The sequence below is a fragment of the Mytilus edulis genome, chromosome 3 (assembly GCF_963676685.1).
Source record: "Mytilus edulis chromosome 3, xbMytEdul2.2, whole genome shotgun sequence".
Classification (NCBI taxonomy): domain Eukaryota; kingdom Metazoa; phylum Mollusca; class Bivalvia; order Mytilida; family Mytilidae; genus Mytilus; species Mytilus edulis.
This window is the reverse complement of record NC_092346.1, coordinates 20,448,410-20,467,436: the sequence shown is the minus strand read 5'-3', so window position 1 is coordinate 20,467,436 and position 19,027 is coordinate 20,448,410. Positions and strand designations below refer to the sequence as shown.

The following is a 19,027-nucleotide window of genomic DNA, read 5'->3' as shown; positions in this document are numbered from 1 at the left end:
GGTGGACACGCTTCTGTAAAAAAATCAAAGCCTTAAAGGCTGTTAAAGCAATTGCTGCCATGTTAATGTTTTGGGGACTTTTATTTTTCATCTACATATATAAGATTTAAACCTGACAGGACATGGTTGTCTAGTGAAAAGCAAGAAGGTTTTGACTTTATATCAATAAAAGACTTAAGCAGGAAATCATTTTTAATATGTTTTATATTTCACAAGGAGACAACAAGTTTACCAGGCTAAAGTTTGGGGTAATTATGGATTATCCCCTGGTAGTGTTTGTAACTGGGCAATAATTACTTTTATTTATTTAATTTTAACAATTTTCATAATTAATTTAAATTAACCATTCAGTTAAAACATTTCACCTTTCGAGACGCTAATGTTGAAAAATGGGACAGAAATAAAATAACTTACAAGACATAAACATGTAAAAAATAAATATATATTTCAGCTTACTAAAAATATTTTCATAGTGTTACTTTGACATCATTTCTTAAAACTAAGTCCCACACATAATTGTTCATTTGATATGTGTCATCCTCATGCGATACGAGAAGTTTTCATGTCGCTAAATAGTCTTCTTGTCGCTTAATTTATTCTTCTTGTCCGTTCTTGACGCTTCTTGTCGCTAAAATTCTTCTTGTCGTTATTAGTGAGACCGCTATTTTTAGATTACAGGTGGTCATTTACACTACACGTATAACCTGTGTAGTGATTTTTATTTTACGATAAATTTATGAATGAACGATATTTTATGAATGAACAAGAGCACCTGACCTCTTTCTGAAACACCAATTAAACATATAAAATCGTATTTATTAAGATATAATTCAGTCAAATTTTCACCACTAAATCAACAACTGAAATGATTCCATATTTTGTTGAAACATCGTACAACCGGAGAACAGAAATCGCAGGTATGAAAATGCACTTTTTTCACTGGTGTTGAAAACCCAAAACTAATTTGACTATTATTTATGAATGACTGAAATTTAAGCGATAACAATACATCGGAGTGACCTCAAGGTCATCCTCTGTAAAAATCGCAAAAAATATAATATCATCATTATTTTCCCTTTTTGGTTGTGAAGGTTATCCTGAATTTACAAATTGATATGGAATTTAAGCCACTCTACTAATATTTCCATTAACGGTAATAATGTCAAATTACACCTCTAAAGCTTTTTGTTGAAACACAATCTTTTTCCATTTATTGTTCAACAGAAGAGTTCTGCTATTATGATAGATAATTATGTATTGAATAACTATTTATTTACTAACAGTTTTAAAAGATATTATGTTTAAAACACCAATTAGTAGAAGTTAGTTATTTTAAAAGATATTATGTTTAAAACACCAATAAGTAGAAGTCAGTTATTTTCTAAAGAAGACATTAGGCTTGCACAAAGAGTAATGAATGTATAAGAGCTTTTTTCTCAATATTGCATGTATCCAGATTTCACTGTAAATATATAATTATGTTTTTTTGTCACACATGCAACTTAATTTTACTATTAAATGCTAGATGCATGCACGTAAATGAAGTACTTTTCTGGAAGCCAACGATAATTAGTTCAAAACCATTATGATGTTTAGCAGTGTAACACCCAATGCATGTAAAATTGCTTTTTAATGGATGCTGAGAATCAGACAGAGAGAGACCTGTTGTGAAATACTCTATTAGTAAGAAAAGAATTGCTAAATTTGATGTCAGATGTAGCAATGGTCATGATACCAATCAAAAGCACTCCTAAGAAACACTTCTTTTGTGAGTGTGTGTTTATAGAACTAGCATTTACTGAACACACAGTGAGTGCTTCAACACTACATAATACATGTTTTTGGGAAAACATTTCCTTGTGATAGCTATTTTTGGAAATTTTTACATAAATCATGATCAGTTAAATCACTCTTTTAGGCAAGTTTCCTGAGAGCACCCCCATATAAGCACCCCCAGTATATGGTGGTGTATGTTATGATCAGTCTTGAGGTTTTCTATCTTGTGTTTTGTGTACTGTTGTTTGTTTGTCTGTTTATTTTTTAGCCACCAGGTGTTGTCAGTTTATTTTCGTCTAATGAGTTTGAATGTCCCCTTTGTGATCGTTTGCATCTCTCTAAAATATATTGGAAACTTGGTGAAATGACAGATTTTGATTGCTAGTTGTAAGCCATTTAAGCAGGGCATGTTTGAAAGGGTAGGAAATTATACCTAGTAAATGTCATCTATGAACCTTTTTTGGAGGTGTTGCTGACAGGAGGAGTGGTATCACATGATATTTTCACCTGAAATGACATCCTTTTATATGTAACAAAAAATTAATAATTAAAGTCTAAGAGCTTACTTGACTATTCTTGAAAACTATATGTTGACATTTAGATATGATTTTGTTGATTTTTTATGTTGTTCTACATGTTTGGTAGCTGTTTTGACAGTGATGGTCCTCTTAACTGACAGGTCTTGCCTGTCAACAATTTTACATGAGGGCCTTTCATGCTTTTTTTTGCATTTCCTTTTTAACACTTTGCTTTCAAGTTTTTGAAATTAATGTTTACAAAAAAAATCCTTCTATGCATATTGAAGTTTTTAAAAACACTTGAAACATCTATTCTCCAAAGATTTTAATGGATATCCATATATCTAAAATAACTATAAGCAAATCACTCTTTGGGGAGGGTCCTGCATAGAGATTCCCATTAAATAACTATTTATAAAATCAAAAGTGAATAAAATTTTCTGTAGTACATTGAAATACAGTTTGAATATTTTCTTTATATTTAAGTAATGAAGATCCTCTTGTTAATCAACATTGTTTTAAAGTCTGACATTGCAAGTGCTTTGATTTAACTTTTCATGGGACAAATTGTTCTTAAAAATTATATTTTTTTCACATTTTCTCCCTGATTCTGTTCATTCTGATGCATCAAATTTACATTTCAAGATTTTATCTTCATCACAAAGTAGCTAAAATTTCCAATTTTACAGTATGCATTTCAAACAAAGTTATCAGATAATGACTGACACCACAATCAGATGCAACCAAAAAAATTGGATTCAAGAACGAATTTATAGATATCAGTACTTGACAGTCGTAGGTGTGTGTGTAGGTAAAGTCATGCTGATAGCATTAAGTGAAGCTGATTTGTGACCTGTTTTGATAAAAAGCAAAAAATTAAAGCAATTTTTGTTACAATGACTCTTTATTGCGAGTACATTTCATAGATATTTGGCAAAATTAAGATGTGATTTTTCATTTGTTAACTCCCAAAAACATTACTTCTGTTTTTTCAAAGACAAGAGAGATAGAAACTTTGGTACAAAGCAGACTGTTGGAAACACGAAAATCTATTAAAACTTTGACATTTGAAAGATGTTTTTCATATATTATCTCATCAACTTGTATTTAGTTTGTAATTTTTGAGTATTTGATTGAGTGATTATTCTGTCTCTCAGTTTCATCTTTCAGATTAGCCTGTTTTTTTAAACATTGGCTCGATTGCAATGATACAATTTTATAAATTACTTTCCACTATGAAATCATGGCTGCATGCAGATGGATTTTTAATTTAGTAGTTTTAAGTAAACAATTGTAGGATTGTATATGAATTCATAATAAGAACATTTCAATGCTTCTGCAATTGCAAGAATTTCAATAATTGGTTTGTTTGTTAGGCAATTTTGGTAACAGGGTTCTAGCGTGTTCTATACTGAATGTTTACCCAATATACACAAGCAAAGAATTTGATGTTGTAAGGAATGCTCTTCACTTCAAAAGCAAATATTTGTCCACGTGGAAAGTGGTCTTTAATTTGTGTCTTTAGTCCTGCTGCTACAAATCTTTTTATTTATCATTTTGAAAGCCAATTTTCGCTGTTATTTAAACTGTATTGTACCCTGCTTAAATGAGGAAAAATGTTGTTTGCATTTGGACAAAAGAAGTTCTTCATTATAGAAAATTATCAGCTAGTTTTGACGTAGATATTTTATTTATGAAATAGGTATTCAATTCATTAGATAGGTTTGAAAAAGGTCAATATGCTAGACAGTCTGACAATGTTAAAGTTTGTCAATAAAGTAAATTTTTTCTCCTCACTAAGTTAACTTGGTATTTATAAACAGCTTAATCTTGTTTGGACTATCTATTTTACATTGAATTACCCGAGTATTTTAGTTTCATAAGTAAAGCAAGCTTATCATTGGACTGTAAATTGTAAATTGACTTTCCATTTATACTTAGCAGATGACTAATATTTCCCACTTTATAGATGGTCAGAAAGTAGACCACAAAATTGTGAAAGGTTATAGGACTTCTATCATAAAAATTGCTGCTTCAGCTCATATAAACAGTCTATGAAGCTACAAGGAGGGTTAAGTCAGATTTGTAACACTCCTGTAAGCAGTGTATATGCATGATATCTTTACATTCTGTTCAAAGTATGATTTAGTTGGGACATATTGATTAAAAAAAAAACACTCCAGGAAATATTAAATAAATCAACAAAGCTGGGTTTTTTTTAGTGTTCAGTAGTTCTATTTGTTTTAATCTGTTTTGTACAATTCATCATTTTAGTTAAAACTTTTTAGAAGTAAAAGATACTCAAATTGACTACATTTGTTTTAAAGTTTTTTTGTTTGTTAAGTTTGGACATCTGAGTAAGGTTGAGAGGTTGGGGTGAGAGGTTGATGTGGACATTACTTTTGGAGTGTCAAAAACTCGTTGGAAGTACTTGATAAATTGCATGCATATATTGGTGATTTTGAATCTGTTCAAAGTTTTGATTTTTCTACCCTATATACCACTTTGCCTCATATTCTTATTAAGAAAAAATTCACATCCCTAATTAACTGGGCATTTAAAAAGTCGGAATGCGAGTACATATGTTCAAACTCTTTTAGATCATTTTTTAGTAGCAATAAACAAAAGAACTATGTCAATTGGACATGCTTTGATACTATTTATGCACTTGAATTTTTACTTGATAACATTTTTGTTCGCTTTGGAGATTCCGTAAATCGTCAAGTTATTGGAATTCCAATGGGGACTAACTGTGCACCACTTATTGCGGACCTGTTTTTGTATTGTTATGAGTTACAATTTATGACTAAAATTAGCAAAGACCCATCAAAACAACATTTGATACAAAAATTTAACAATACTTTTAGATATTTGGATGATATATTGGCTCTAAATAATGACGACTTCAGTATGTATACTAAAGAAATTTATCCTGTAGAACTTACTTTAAATAAAGCTAATGATAACAATGACCACTGCCCTTTCCTCGATCTTGATATCTATATCATAAACGGGAAGCTTAATACAAAAATTTATGATAAAAGAGATGATTTTTCATTTCCTATTGTTAATTATCCATTTTTAGATGGTGACGTTCCCTTGTCACCATCTTATGGTGTTTATATATCTCAACTTGTACGATTCGCTCGTGTATGTAACAATGTATTAGATTTTAGCGAGAGAAATTTATGTATTACTGAAAAATTATTACACCAGGGTTTTCGATATCACAAACTGGTCAAAACATTTACTAAATTTTATCACCGGTATAAGGAAATAATTCGTAAATATAACTCAACATGCAGACATCTTATACGTTCAGGTATTTCACATCCAAAATTTTATGGAAATATTCTTTATAAAGCACAAAAATGTCAGTATTCTCCTCAGAAACTAACAAAACCTTTAAATAGACTTATTAAAAGGGGATATAGTTACGATACTGTTGTCAGGTCATTAAAGATTGCATATTTTAGCTTTAACATTGATTCACTGATAGGGTCTTTGCATCGAAACTAAACACATTTATTTCTTAAAAAAACAGTTGTTGGCATGACACGGGTTATGTTCTTCTCATATATTTTATGATAGTATGATACTAAACTCCTAATGGGAGGGATTGTACCTGATATTCATATGATGAAGACATAATCTTTCAATCAGTTTAATTGTGGTCTGGAGCTGGCATGTCAGTTAACTGCTAGTAGTCTGTTGTTATTTATGTATTATTGTCATTTTATTTATTTTCTTTTGTTACATCTTTTGACATCGGACTCGGACTTCTCTTGAACTGAATTTTAATGTGCGTATTGTTATTCTTTTACTTTTCTACATTGGCTAGAGGTATAGGGGGAGGGTTGAGATCTCATAAACATGTTTAACCCCGCCGCAATTTTGCGCCTGTCCCAAGTCAGGAGCCTCTGGCCTTTGTTAGTCTTGTATGATTTTAAATTTTAGTTTCTTGTGTATAATTCGGAGTTTAGTATGACGTCCATTATCACTGTACTATTATGCATATTTTAGGGGCCAGTTGAAGGACACCTACGGGTGCGGGAATTCTCGCTACATTGAAGACCCATTGGTTGCCTTCAGCTGTTGTTTGCTCTATGGTCGGGTGGTTGTCGCTTTGACATATTCACCATTTCCTTTCTCAATTTTATATAAGGATTTTATACCAGACATCTCAGTTGACAGCTGATTACAGTCTGGAAGAGTAGAAGTTTGCCACTTTTGGAATGAGGCTTTTTCTTACTGTGTATGGCATTACCTTAGATATTCCACTTGAATCACAGATTCACATACCAATGATTCAATAGACTAAGCATATTTATAGCACATCATCAAAGTAAAATCTGGTACAGTGAACTGGTTTCCTGTCATACTTTATATCACTGATTACAATGAACAAGTGTGGCAACTAAGCTTGTTATTTCAAGACGTACATGATGAGAAAAGCCCTATGTTTCTGGTTTGACTAGTGCAAGGGTATTTTAAATGTTGAAGCATTATTGTAAATATCCATCAGCAAAGACATGGATTTAATTGACAAGTATGCAGGTTGTCATGTCAAGTAGATACTAAAAACAGCAGCTTTAGTTTTCACTAGGTTGTCAGATATATCAACAGATGGTGGAAAAAATGGCAGAGTTTGATAAAAAATGAAATAAACCATTAATTTGGAAGAAATTTGAAACTTGAAAAGTGTTACACTCACTCATTAGGCAGTTCAAAGTGAGAAATACAGATAAACATGCCAGCCTTGTGTTGTGGTAGTTAATGATAGGGGAATTCTATACTGCTTAGACTCTAATTAACTCAAGTGCTTAGAGTCTAAGACCAGCATCTATGGCATCTATCCCGTTTGTCAAGGCAGGACTAAAATGATCTAATAGCTTTACACCTGTGACCATTGTATTGCTTTGGTATACTAGACAATAGTCGATTTGTAAACAGTGAAATTCTTCCTTGTTCCAATTTCCTGCTTCCCTGGTTTTTTCCAGATGAAGATGAAAAATCAGTTTAGTGACTTCAGTGTATAAAGTATCATGGAGGAAATCCTTTTATTGGAAACAAACCTTTAAAAAAATATAATTTCCGAAGTGTCCTATATTAAAAACTTTTTTAAGAAATGATTGCTTAATGTTCTATTATAAATTTGTATGTACTAGCAAGTGATACAACAGTTCTACATGGTGTCTTTTAAAACCAGCTAATTTCTTAAGAACAGTGGCTGATGCATCTTGTACTTTACCATTAGACAGTTGATGTGACAGATTTATATAACCTGTAGCATTCTAAACCATTACACTCTACAGATGTTATTGCCAAGGCAGATTGATTCCATTTAAACCATACCAATTTATGTCAAAGGAATTGATTTTGCTATCATTACAAAAAATAGTTGCAGATGTAAAATTGCATAAATGTTTGTCAATATATGAAAAGTATTCTTAACAAATGTATAACATGTTGATCTTGTTATTTTATTTTTATATCATTTTTTTATAGGCTAAAGGTTTATGTCATATTTCCGCAGCAGACACACAAATTCCAATCAGAACCGCTTCAAGTGAGTTGGGAACACAACTCAAGCATAACAGAAACCGTAGAACAATGGGTGGTGACCTAAACGATCAAGTCCTACAAGTGAAAGAACAACTTCTCATTTCAATGAATATTTTCAGCACTCTTTCTGAAGATATTTGTGAGCAAAAACTATTTTATGACCAGGATCCAGATAGTAATACCTGTTGGAATGGTACTTTGGTTGGCAGGTAATTTTAACCACTACATATATTAATTGCATATGAATAAAGAAGGATGTGAGGATAGATTTAAATGAGACTGCAACACAATCTAACCTTTATATCTTAAGAATACCAAAAGTCACTAAACCTTTGTACTCCGTGGTCTGGTGGTATCTTGCTTGCTTTGAGTATAGGCGGCCAAGGGATCAATTCCCTGCTGGTTAAAAACAAAGACTTGAGATTGGTATTTGCTGCTTCTGAAATAAGCATGAAGCAAGATAAAGAGTAAGAGCAAAGAGTAGTCGGTTTGTACAAAGCAGGGTGTAAATTCATATCGCATTATCATGTTCTCAGCCTGAATATGATTCTGCTACTAGAAGTTAAACATCTAAAGACTACTACTTAAAGTTAACCCCCATAACTAAAGATACATTTATATGTGAAGGAATTCAATACTTAGGAATTAACTATTATGTTAGAAGGTTAATAAAAAGTTAATGCTGATCTTGTCAGTTTGGAAAATGGTTAACTGTCTGGTGAATATTCCAGTTCAAACCTACATCAATGCTTGCTTGATCAACTGGTAACCTAATTCATTTACTATTTGAATACAAATTTGAATGTCAAAAGGGATTCTCTACCAATTTTCACATTGAGATATATTCATCGAATAGTTATTTTTACATTTATCTAAATAGGTTTGGAATATATCTTGTCTTTTATGAAATTCTCAGGAGAAAAAATGATAAGCAAGAATGAAATTGTTTTTGAGATATCTTTGGACTCCAGGGAACAAAACAGGAGACAGCACTTATCTTTGTTTTATGGAATTTTGTTAGATGTCGTCTGCTGAAGACTGTGTTGATTGACAAAAAAATTATCTAATTTGGGAATACAGGAATTAAGTAATATCGACATTTTTCCATTAGTTGCATTCTTTACATGATATTTTGAGGAGTTTATTCTGTATTATTTTAGATTCGCTGGTAATATCGAGCATCTTAAAGCATTTACCACGTCAGAGATGGATGTGGACCCACAATTAATAACAATGAGAGACAAACTGTCATTGACGAGAAATGTAAGTGACAATGTTATTATAAAAATGTATTAATAGGGATTGTATCAGAAATAATTATACCCTACTGATATAAATACTGATATTTATCATAAGTTACACTTCATTCCTTTTGTCTTATATCAAGGTCCATTGTATTTGTGAGGAATTGAGCTTTGGTAACTAGGACACCAGGGCAAGATAACTGGATAGCTTTCAAAATGCACTTAATGTAACCCAATCGTGTTTGAAGGCACCAACCCTTCTCTCACATAAGACAGTGGTGCAACAGAACAACATAAGAAAAAAACATATACAACAATACACAGACCAGACATGGCAGGGTATTTGCTTATATCCTTAAAAAGAAAATAGACCATATTAGTTCTTATGTTGTACTGATACACCCAGGTTAAGGGAGGGTTGGGATCCCTCTAACATCTAGGTACAATGACCTATAGTTGTTGATTTCTGTGCCATTTGTTCTCTTGTGGAGAGAAAAATGTCTCATTGCCAAACATACCACATCTTTTCTTTTTTTATATATTCGTTGATTAAGAAAAGTACAAAATGGCAAGTTATAGTCAGTAATAAAAAGCCAATAATCTTCATCCAATGTGTCAGAAAAGACAGTGGTTGTTTAACATTTCTGGAATATTTGGGATAATAGAAAATCAGTTTTTAACCTAATGTCATTCTAGCAAGTCTTCATGGGTTAAAATCGATCTGAAGCCTGGAGATGATTACACAATACTGATTAAAGAAAAATAACCAATTTAAACTTTTAAGCCATAATGTGCCTTGAAAATTACTTTTAAATTATATGCCCACAATAGAAATTGAAGCAAACATTGGCCTTAATGTCAGTGACCCTGTTTGATGGAGATTTGTAATATACTGATTCATGGATAAATACCTATGTTTTGACTATTTTATTGTAAATCCTCTGACTGATATCAAAACAACTGATACAGATTAAAAAGATAAAATGCACATCTATAGGTAATATATCTATTTTGTAGTTTATACTACTGTTGTATATATATTATTATGACATTTGAATGATGGAGGTTAAAAAATAAACTTGTCAGAACCATGGGATCTGTAGGCATTGCCATGGAAGATAACCCATGCTGACACTTCTAAAAAAAATTATTCGAGCTCCGTTTTTTTTTCTCTGAACTTCGATCTATTTCTGATAACTGACAGTATTGCCTGATTGAAATCAAGTTTAAACGTTGCAAATTGTTTTTATGGAAAACAGATTGATTTTGTTTATAAATATCAATCACTACACTTTATTATTTTTTCAGTTACAATATTACTATGGAAATCATCTTTCATTAGAAAATCATTGTGAAATTCAATATTCCAGTTAATGTTTAGAAATTATTTATCGGTCCCGGGTGAAGTATTAAAGAAAACATGGTAAACTAAAGTCTTCAGTATGAAATAGTATTTCCTCTTGAGTATTTAAACTAAAACCAATGAATGATCAAAATGGGATGAAAGTTTTATGGATTCTTTGTTGTCAGTGCATAATGTTGACAGACCAGTTGGTTTAATTGGTTGCACACAATTTTAAATAACAAATTTTAATATTTGCAGACGTCAACGGTTGAATTGACTGTTGCAAAATTAAGTTGTATTTTTTTTAATAATTACTTGTTATATTGAGTTTGAAAAAGAATTTTATGAAGTATAAGAATTTATGATAGATGTCAAAAAGTTCAGATATAATACAGTTTATCTTTTCAATTTAATTCATATTTAATTATGAATTTTAAGCAAACAACAGTTAATCATTCATATCTAATTAGCATAACCATCAAAATCTGCAGCTGTTCCGTATGCTCAGACAAAACAACAGATTTTTACAGGAGCACCAAAAAATTCCAGAATTTTCTAATCAGAATATGGATTTCAAATGAATTTCATATTATCCTCTTGTGATGTTACATTTGTGCTAAAAATTAGTTATCAAAAATCAAAGTAACTATGGGAGATTAATTATAAGAAAACATGCAGGTTGTGGTGCAGTTTTGCAGATAAATGAGTTTTCCAAAAGTATAACTAGGCGTTGCTAGACAAATTTGACTTTAAGTATTGATTTTTTTTTTTCAAATTTCTTTTTGGATTGATTTGTCCTCAAATTTGACTAAGTAAACATTTTTGTTTTTCAGTTTGTCTTCTGTGTGGAAGACTTTGTTGTTTCTTTGAGATAAAGAAATATAATTACTTGCCTTTCACATTGCTCTGGGTTTTCTGGTTTTTCTTAGTGTTGCTGTAGGGATATGGTGTCTTGAATTAAAAAAAAAATCCTTCAGCACCTTCAGATGGGTAAAGTTTTTAGTTTTAGTACAACTTGACTGACAGAAAATACTTTTCTTAAGTTTGTTTACAAATTTGAATATTCTTATTTATTTCTTTGCAGACATTAGATACAGAACATCAAGAATACTCAATGATGTCCGATTCTTCAATTTTCAAGTATGGTAGCGGTGATGGAGGTATAAATGATGGTGGAGGCATCGTTCTAGAGACAGATGATGAGGATTTGAATGGATCGGGAAGTGGGAGTGGGGATGGAAGTGGTCAAACACCGAGCCCAATTGATGTCACCCTTGCACCAAGTAAGACAAGTTTAGAGCTGTTTAGAATTACATATCCTGTTAAAGTACATTTTAATGTTGTTTCAAATTTTTATGGTTATGGACAAATCTGTGGTTTTGGGATTTGTGAATTGCCTGGCAGTTATAGACTTTGATCATTGTAAATCAATATAGAGATGTATATACTGAACTTGGATATAAAATTTGGGGTTTATAATAGCTATGAAATAACAAAAAATGTGTTTGCCTTCAATCTTCAGTAAGAATATTGTACATACAGCAAAGCATTTCTAAGTGCAGTAAATTAGTTGTAAACCTGATTCAGTTCAAGTTCCTTCTTACTCACTTAAAGAAACTTAGGAGCTTACTTTATACAAAAGTCTTATCTTTTGGGGATAATTTGACATAATTAGAGTCTCGGCTACACCTTAATTCTACTGATACAGTCTAGGGTGGAAATGCAACTACCCACCACTGGGAAAAAACATCAAATATCAAATGAAAAAGTGTCATACAGTTTCTGTATTTTCCCTCTCACAGACAAGAACAAGAATTAGACAATTTCACAGTTGCTATACAAATATCATGCAGGCATAGAGATGTTTAATGTTTGTTTCGAAGCATGTTAGATCTTCTGTTTAATCAATGACAATTTACTTGTTATTCATTCTGTATCGTATGTGATGTTTCATGTGTAAAACATGGCTTTGAAAAAAAAGATAAATTATTGGTTTCCCGCTAATTCTAAATAAACCAGCACTTTTTTTTTCTTTTCCTTTTTTTGAGAACACATCAGGACAACAAACAAAAAACAAGCAAACAACCTTCATTTAATTATAACATATGTTTGAAGTTGAACATTTTTATGTATAATTAGGTGTAATTACCAGAACATGGTTTTATTACTATGAGACATGTAATGCGAGCGAGTGTTCTATTTACAGTTTATTAACAATTAATAATTCATCAGTCTCAATATCTGTAAACTTAGCTAAAGGAAGTATTAATTAGGAATTTTTATATAGATAGTTGTATTTGGGGAAAGGGTAGGGGTCACATGGAGAGAAGTTTTTCTAAAAATTGTAACTTAAGAAATCATTAAAGATATTAAATTTAAGTTGATGCAAAATATTTACAATAAAATCTGTCTTTAAATAGTCATCAAAATTTTGGATTTGAAAGGTGTTCAATTTTCACAGTTTTAATGAAGAATTAATATTAATTCTGTGTTAACATAGGTTAAATGATTCAAGAATATTCACAATTTGTCCTTATATTCATTATAGAAAAAAATCCCATTTACATAGGGTTGATGTAGATAGGATTCATTGATCTTAATCTTTAGTTGACAAAGTAATAAATTCAACTAGATTTTTAATGGATGTTGTCTTTATTTGTAGCCAAAAGCTTCAACAAACCTCCAAATAGAAATCAACGGCCTGAAAATTCTGCTAGTTCAGTTTCTGTTTCCATGGTGATGGCTATTCTGACAGTTATAACAACATTGATATTATGACAGACGGCAGTTGACTGAAGAGGAAAGAACGGAGTGAGAAACTCGGAATAAAACTTCTATCATGTGATATTTGCAATTTTGTTAACTTTATTGTATTATTGTAATGTATATGTGCCTTTATACATAACTAATATTAGCAGCATTCTTATAAGTATTTAAAAAAAAAGCTTCTTGTCACACTGTCTTTATATTAACAACATTCTTTGGAAGAAAAATAAAACTGTGTTTTCATGACTAATTTGAAACACTTGCTGTTCAAAAGTATGGTTGACTTACCAGTAGTTAATGAATTTGATATAAATAATAAGAACATGCATAGATCAAAACTTTAAAACATGAGAAACCACAAATATGGCCTTGAACCTTGAACAAGGTCCGCTCATTTACAAACAGTGGTTGTTAATAATGTAAAAAAAATGTGACAGTTGCTTTTAATCATAAACATACATAGTTATACATAATAGACAGAAACTATTTAATACATAAAAATAATGTGTGTGTGACTGTAGACAAATATGTGTGTAGTTTGGAACAAGATTGCATTTAAGAGTCTAAAGCATTGTGGGTAAAAATTGTCAAAAGCATTAACCAAAACTATTGGTGAGGGAAAATCCCAGATAGTGAATATTAAGCCATCAAGCCACTCCCATTCTGGTGTTTGAACAACAAAGTTACTCATAGAGCTTTAGATGCTAAAAATGTAAATTGCATTATATCATAACTTCTAATTGTTTAAAATTAAGAAAAGAATGAACGGCAGGGCCCTGCTGCCTTATGTTATTCTTGATACATAATTTGAATAGCATAGATATGAAAAATTGACTACTTCATCAGATAGTTCATAAATTTGATACATTGAATAATTGAAATTAATGGATTTGATAACACATTTCATTTTTTGTTCAGAAAATAAACAGGATAAATCCTTGCATGTTTTTTTAGTCTACTGTTGATAAAATTTTATGTTGCCAAACTTTTTTGCGTCTGAATTTATCCGTTAGGTGTTTGATTATGCATTCATTAGTCAAGTCTTTCTACCAGTTTATGCATATTTAATGGGCAACATTAAGTTACAACACATTGAATCAGATGTTCATTGCTGTATAATCCAATACATTGTACTTGGAAACATATGCATGTTAGATTAGTAAATAATGCTTTTCCTAGTTGTTATTTTTTCATTATTGTCATTATCAAAAGGTATAATCTCAAGTCTTTCAGAATTGTATGTATATTTTGCTGATGTATTTTTTAGCTCACTGGCCAAAGGTCAATCGTAGTTCGTGCATTGCTTTGCTTGTATCCATTCTCTGCGTCATAAGTAGTGTTACTCAGTGTTAATAATCTAAGGACTAATATTTTAACACTAAACTGATAAACCAATATCGGTCAATGTTATTCTTTGTGGAAAACTTCGGCTACTTTTCTAGTATTTTTTTTAATAAGTTTTATAAAATAAAATGTTTTAGTATCTGATGCATTCTGGGTAATATGTTCAAATGATACGCTGAAACATTGTGATTTTTAAACTGTGAAAAATGTTCTCATTTGACTAAACTAAAAAAGGTCAATTTCTAAATCCAATTTTGGATAGACATATCTCTTCAATATTATGGGTTTGCTAATTCAGTGAAAGTGTATCCAGAAAAATTAATTGTTTAACTGCAACATTGTAAAGATGAATCATTTTTTTTCAAAACTGTTTTACAAGTTATTTAATTCTAACATTCCTATAGGCAAGTCATTAACACACATTCTTAACCCCAAAAAATATATTTATTTTCAAGTTTAATGTAAATCATGAGTGACTAGACATACTTCTTTGCTAAAGCTTTAGCTCTATTTTGCTTTATTATATTTGTTTTAAGTCATTGTACATATATATATATACATAAATGAAAGCTGCAAGCTTATTAACATGGAAAGTTCAGTTGTCACTTGTTAACAAAGTCAGAACAATGAAGGAATGTATGAGAAAAATGTCTAAACTTGTTATATCCTTTGTTATGTATATACTTATTGATATGTATCCAACCAAATCAGATAAATCTTTAGCTTCTCAGGGCTGTCTGTGTTTGCTCAAAAACACTTATTGTGCTTTTTAGTCCTAATTTTAATAATCAAGGTTTGGGTTATTGTTTATTTTCAGTTGATCAGTATAATTTTTTATGAAATCTCTAAACAAAAGAGAGGTACTCTCTGCCTTAAATAATAAAAAAATAATAGTCTGAGAAGCTAAAGAATTACTCTGTATGGCCTCTCTGATTTTACTTTGCATCATGTTAAAATTTTAACCAAGCATTATAGACCATTTATCATATATGTAGTAGAATATCCTTCAGTTGTTGCCCTTTATAGAAAGTTATGAAGGGGAGATAATACATTATCAATATATTACAAAGGGAGATAACTGAATAATCCACCCTCCCTCTATCATTACTGCATTTATATTTGCTACTGTCATATTAATATTAGTTCTTCTCCCTATCATGTGTACATTTATGACGCTTTTTTAGTTGAATCCAAATGCTTAGTGCCATTAATTTAAATGACCACACAAAGTATCAACTTTTGAGAAGTCTCAGTTGCAGTGGTGCAATTATTCAATTAAACAAAAAATTATATAAGATTTTGCCATATGGTACATATTTTTTGTGGGTAGTGATTAAGAGTATTTTCAATTTCTGAAATTTTGTATTTTATGTAACATTTTTACCTCAGCAGGAATTGTAAAAAGGAGTATGTTCGATAAGGTCCTAAAATGGCCCACTTTTTTAGCGTAAATTTCAAATTCGGATTTATTGACCAATATCACGATAAATTATAGCTAATACATTGTCTAGATAGGATATAAGCAATTTTGTTTAAAATTTTACGTTTCTGCGTTTCATTATGACGTCACAAGTTGTACTCATATTGATTTTTCACGAAAAAGTCAATGAAAATGGGTAAATTTCCAAAGACTATTTGACAGGAAACATAGAGCGCATACGTCGACAACAAAGATCTTTTAAAATAATGTTTGTGAAGACATTTAACATGTCTTATTTGAATATTAAGCTTGTCGACGCCTGCGCTCTATGTTTCCTGGTCCTTTATTTGGTTGAAATCCCGCTGATTTTGTCAAATTTCACCAAAATCCCTTATCTTGACCGTTTTGGAATGTAAAAATCGTTGTGTTAGAATTAAACTTTGACAAAAACAGCTCTGTTTAACTTTTTCACATGTCTTTAAGGCAACTTGTAACAATAATTGTCTTGTAACCATGAACTTTATAATTGGGGCCAAATATGGCACTTACCGAACTTACTCCTTTGAAGTAACTTAATGATCTCTTACTGTGACAGCTTGCTCACTTTATCTTCAAACAGTGTCATAAGTCAGGTATATAACAAAAGAAATCTTAATTGCTTGATAATGTTTTTTACCCGTTTTTACAAAAAGTGATTTTTAGAAAAATTGTTGAAATATGACTTGTTTAGAAGAATTTGTTTTAGTGTAACTTTTTTAGAAGAATTTTGAAAGCTTGCATTTATCAATTAAAACAGTATTGACATAATCAAGAGAAAAAAAGCATTATTATCTTAGTTTTCATCAGGTTTTTAATAATGATATTTTTTATTATTCATCAGGAGGGAAGGGGGAATTATCTCACAAAAGATTATAATTTGACCTGAAGGTGTCTTTTGGTTTTATGATGATGCTAGGTTGCTTTCTGTTTGATGCTGGCCTACATCTCTTTATTCATATATATATGAGGATGTGTGCTAGACAAACCTACAAATCTCATCTTTTAAAAGCAACTTTCAATTGATATTTACTGGCATTGTGGTGCTTCAAAATATGCATGATCAGGCCTTTTGGTCACAAAACTTTAGAGCATGAATTATGTACCTACGCTCAGAAATCAACCAATCAAAATTCTGGTATTTAGATCACAAATTTTGTATTTCCAGTACTGAGAAAAGTTTTATGACCTAGACCCCTGATGCATCATTTGTTTGTCTCTATTTTCCTTGTATCATATTAGAATTTGAAGTTTTATCCATGTATGTATATCATTGTTTATTATGTTATTGTTGTTGTAGATGTATAGGCTATTTTAGACTTATATAAGAGCTCAAAGCTCAAAAGAATATTTCTGTTACATTAAAAACATGTCTATTTCGTTCAAATCAATGCTGTTGAACTATTCATTTTAAATTTGAGCAGCTAATAATTTTAGTCTTAAATATATCTCGTTTGAAACACCTTCAATTGTGATCATTTTGTCAATAATGAAATAAACTAAGCATACTTTTATTGTAATGCATTATTTTTAACATTTTAACTGAATCACTGTTATGTATTTAATAAATCATAACTTTTATGTTTTTAATGTAACAGAAATTTTACTCCCATGTAAAAATCACCATGTAAATTCAATGAAAATAATTGACGCAATGATTTTGTCTGATCAGGTTTTTTTTAACATGCACTATCTTGATGAAAAACATATTGGGCGAGTTGTCTCCCATACATTTCTTAATGCAATATTTAACAAAAGCATTTTTTTCTATCCTTTATTTTCATAAAAAGAAATGTTTGAAATCTCTGTTTTACTCCGATTTTAACAATTTTACATGGGACATTTTCTTTTCTTTTTTTTTTTTATTGTACATGTATCAAATACATATGTAATAAGAGTTTCTGTGATTAATTGTGATATTTTGTCAAAAGAGGGGATACAAAGTTTACAATATGAACATAATTAAAAATGGAGGAATGGACATAGTTTTTATTTTGTAAAGTTGGGTTGACATGTATGTACCCTACAACTCCTTTTATTCAGACTCTTAGAAATCCATGATTTACGAAATCACAGTCAAAACAGAGTATTATTGAACTGCAGGTAATCTTTGAAAATCTAAAGTAGTGCCAATGTGGCTGCTATTAAAGTTGTTGTTTTTATCAGAAATCCAAATAATTTGAAGTGTGTATAGTGCTTGTATGAAAAGTAAGAGGAAAAAACTGTTTATAGAAAACTGTTCATAGTTTCATTTTATTTTTTGTAAATTTTATCCTTTATTAAAAAAATAAAAAAGGCTTTTTGTTTGCATTATTACTTGCACTGTATTACAAATGTATCTGTTTTGTTTCATAGTAAAAGAAATATTTAATTCGAATTAGACAAAAGAAAGAATAATTTAAAAAAACAACGAATCAATAAGATAAATAGATTAAAGTTTTAATTAATAATTTATGAGTATAGGTCCATTCCATCATTTTTATTCTGGTTTATCCACCATTTTACCAGAAAACTTAATATTGTTATTGTTATTTTATTGTATGACGATGTTGAGAATTATAACCAATATTTTTGTGTTTATCATCCATCACATTTTAATAAGACTATTTTTATTACTGAAAGTACTACTTTAAAATGATTATTTGCATTAAATTTTAAAGCTATCTTGTTACTTATTGTTTTATTGCCTTTGGGTTCCTGGAGGAGAACTTGATTTGCAATTTTACAACCAATAGGATACATGTGTCAACCAATTTTATGGTCAGTGGTTAATTCTAATTGTAGAAATTTTAAGTTATTTGTAACCAAGTTTGATCAAGTTACTGAGCAATATTGATTTAGATATTTGCTAATTTGACTGACAGGCTGAAAAAAAATGATGATAAAATTAAGAATTGAAATGGAGAATATGTTAAAGAAACAACAACCTGACCAAAGAGCAGGAAACAGCCGAGGAATTTCTCGCTACATTGAAGACCTGTTGGTGACCTTCTGCTGTTGTTTTTTTTTTCTA

The 19,027-nt window shown here is 30.5% G+C and overlaps 1 protein-coding gene across 1 annotated transcript in view; it reads left to right on the top strand.

The window, feature by feature from the left end:
* The window catches only part of LOC139514183 (glypican-5-like), a 37,696-nt gene extending 19,019 nt beyond the window's left edge, over positions 1-18,677 (top strand). Inside the window, exons 4-7 of the mRNA XM_071302983.1 lie at positions 7,803-8,068; positions 9,020-9,122; positions 11,533-11,731; positions 13,111-18,677. Of these exons, the coding sequence (XP_071159084.1) occupies positions 7,803-8,068; positions 9,020-9,122; positions 11,533-11,731; positions 13,111-13,226 (684 nt within the window). The 3' untranslated portion in view covers positions 13,227-18,677. The remainder of the gene's footprint in view (positions 1-7,802; positions 8,069-9,019; positions 9,123-11,532; positions 11,732-13,110) is intronic.
* Positions 18,678-19,027: the final 350 nt, after the last annotated feature.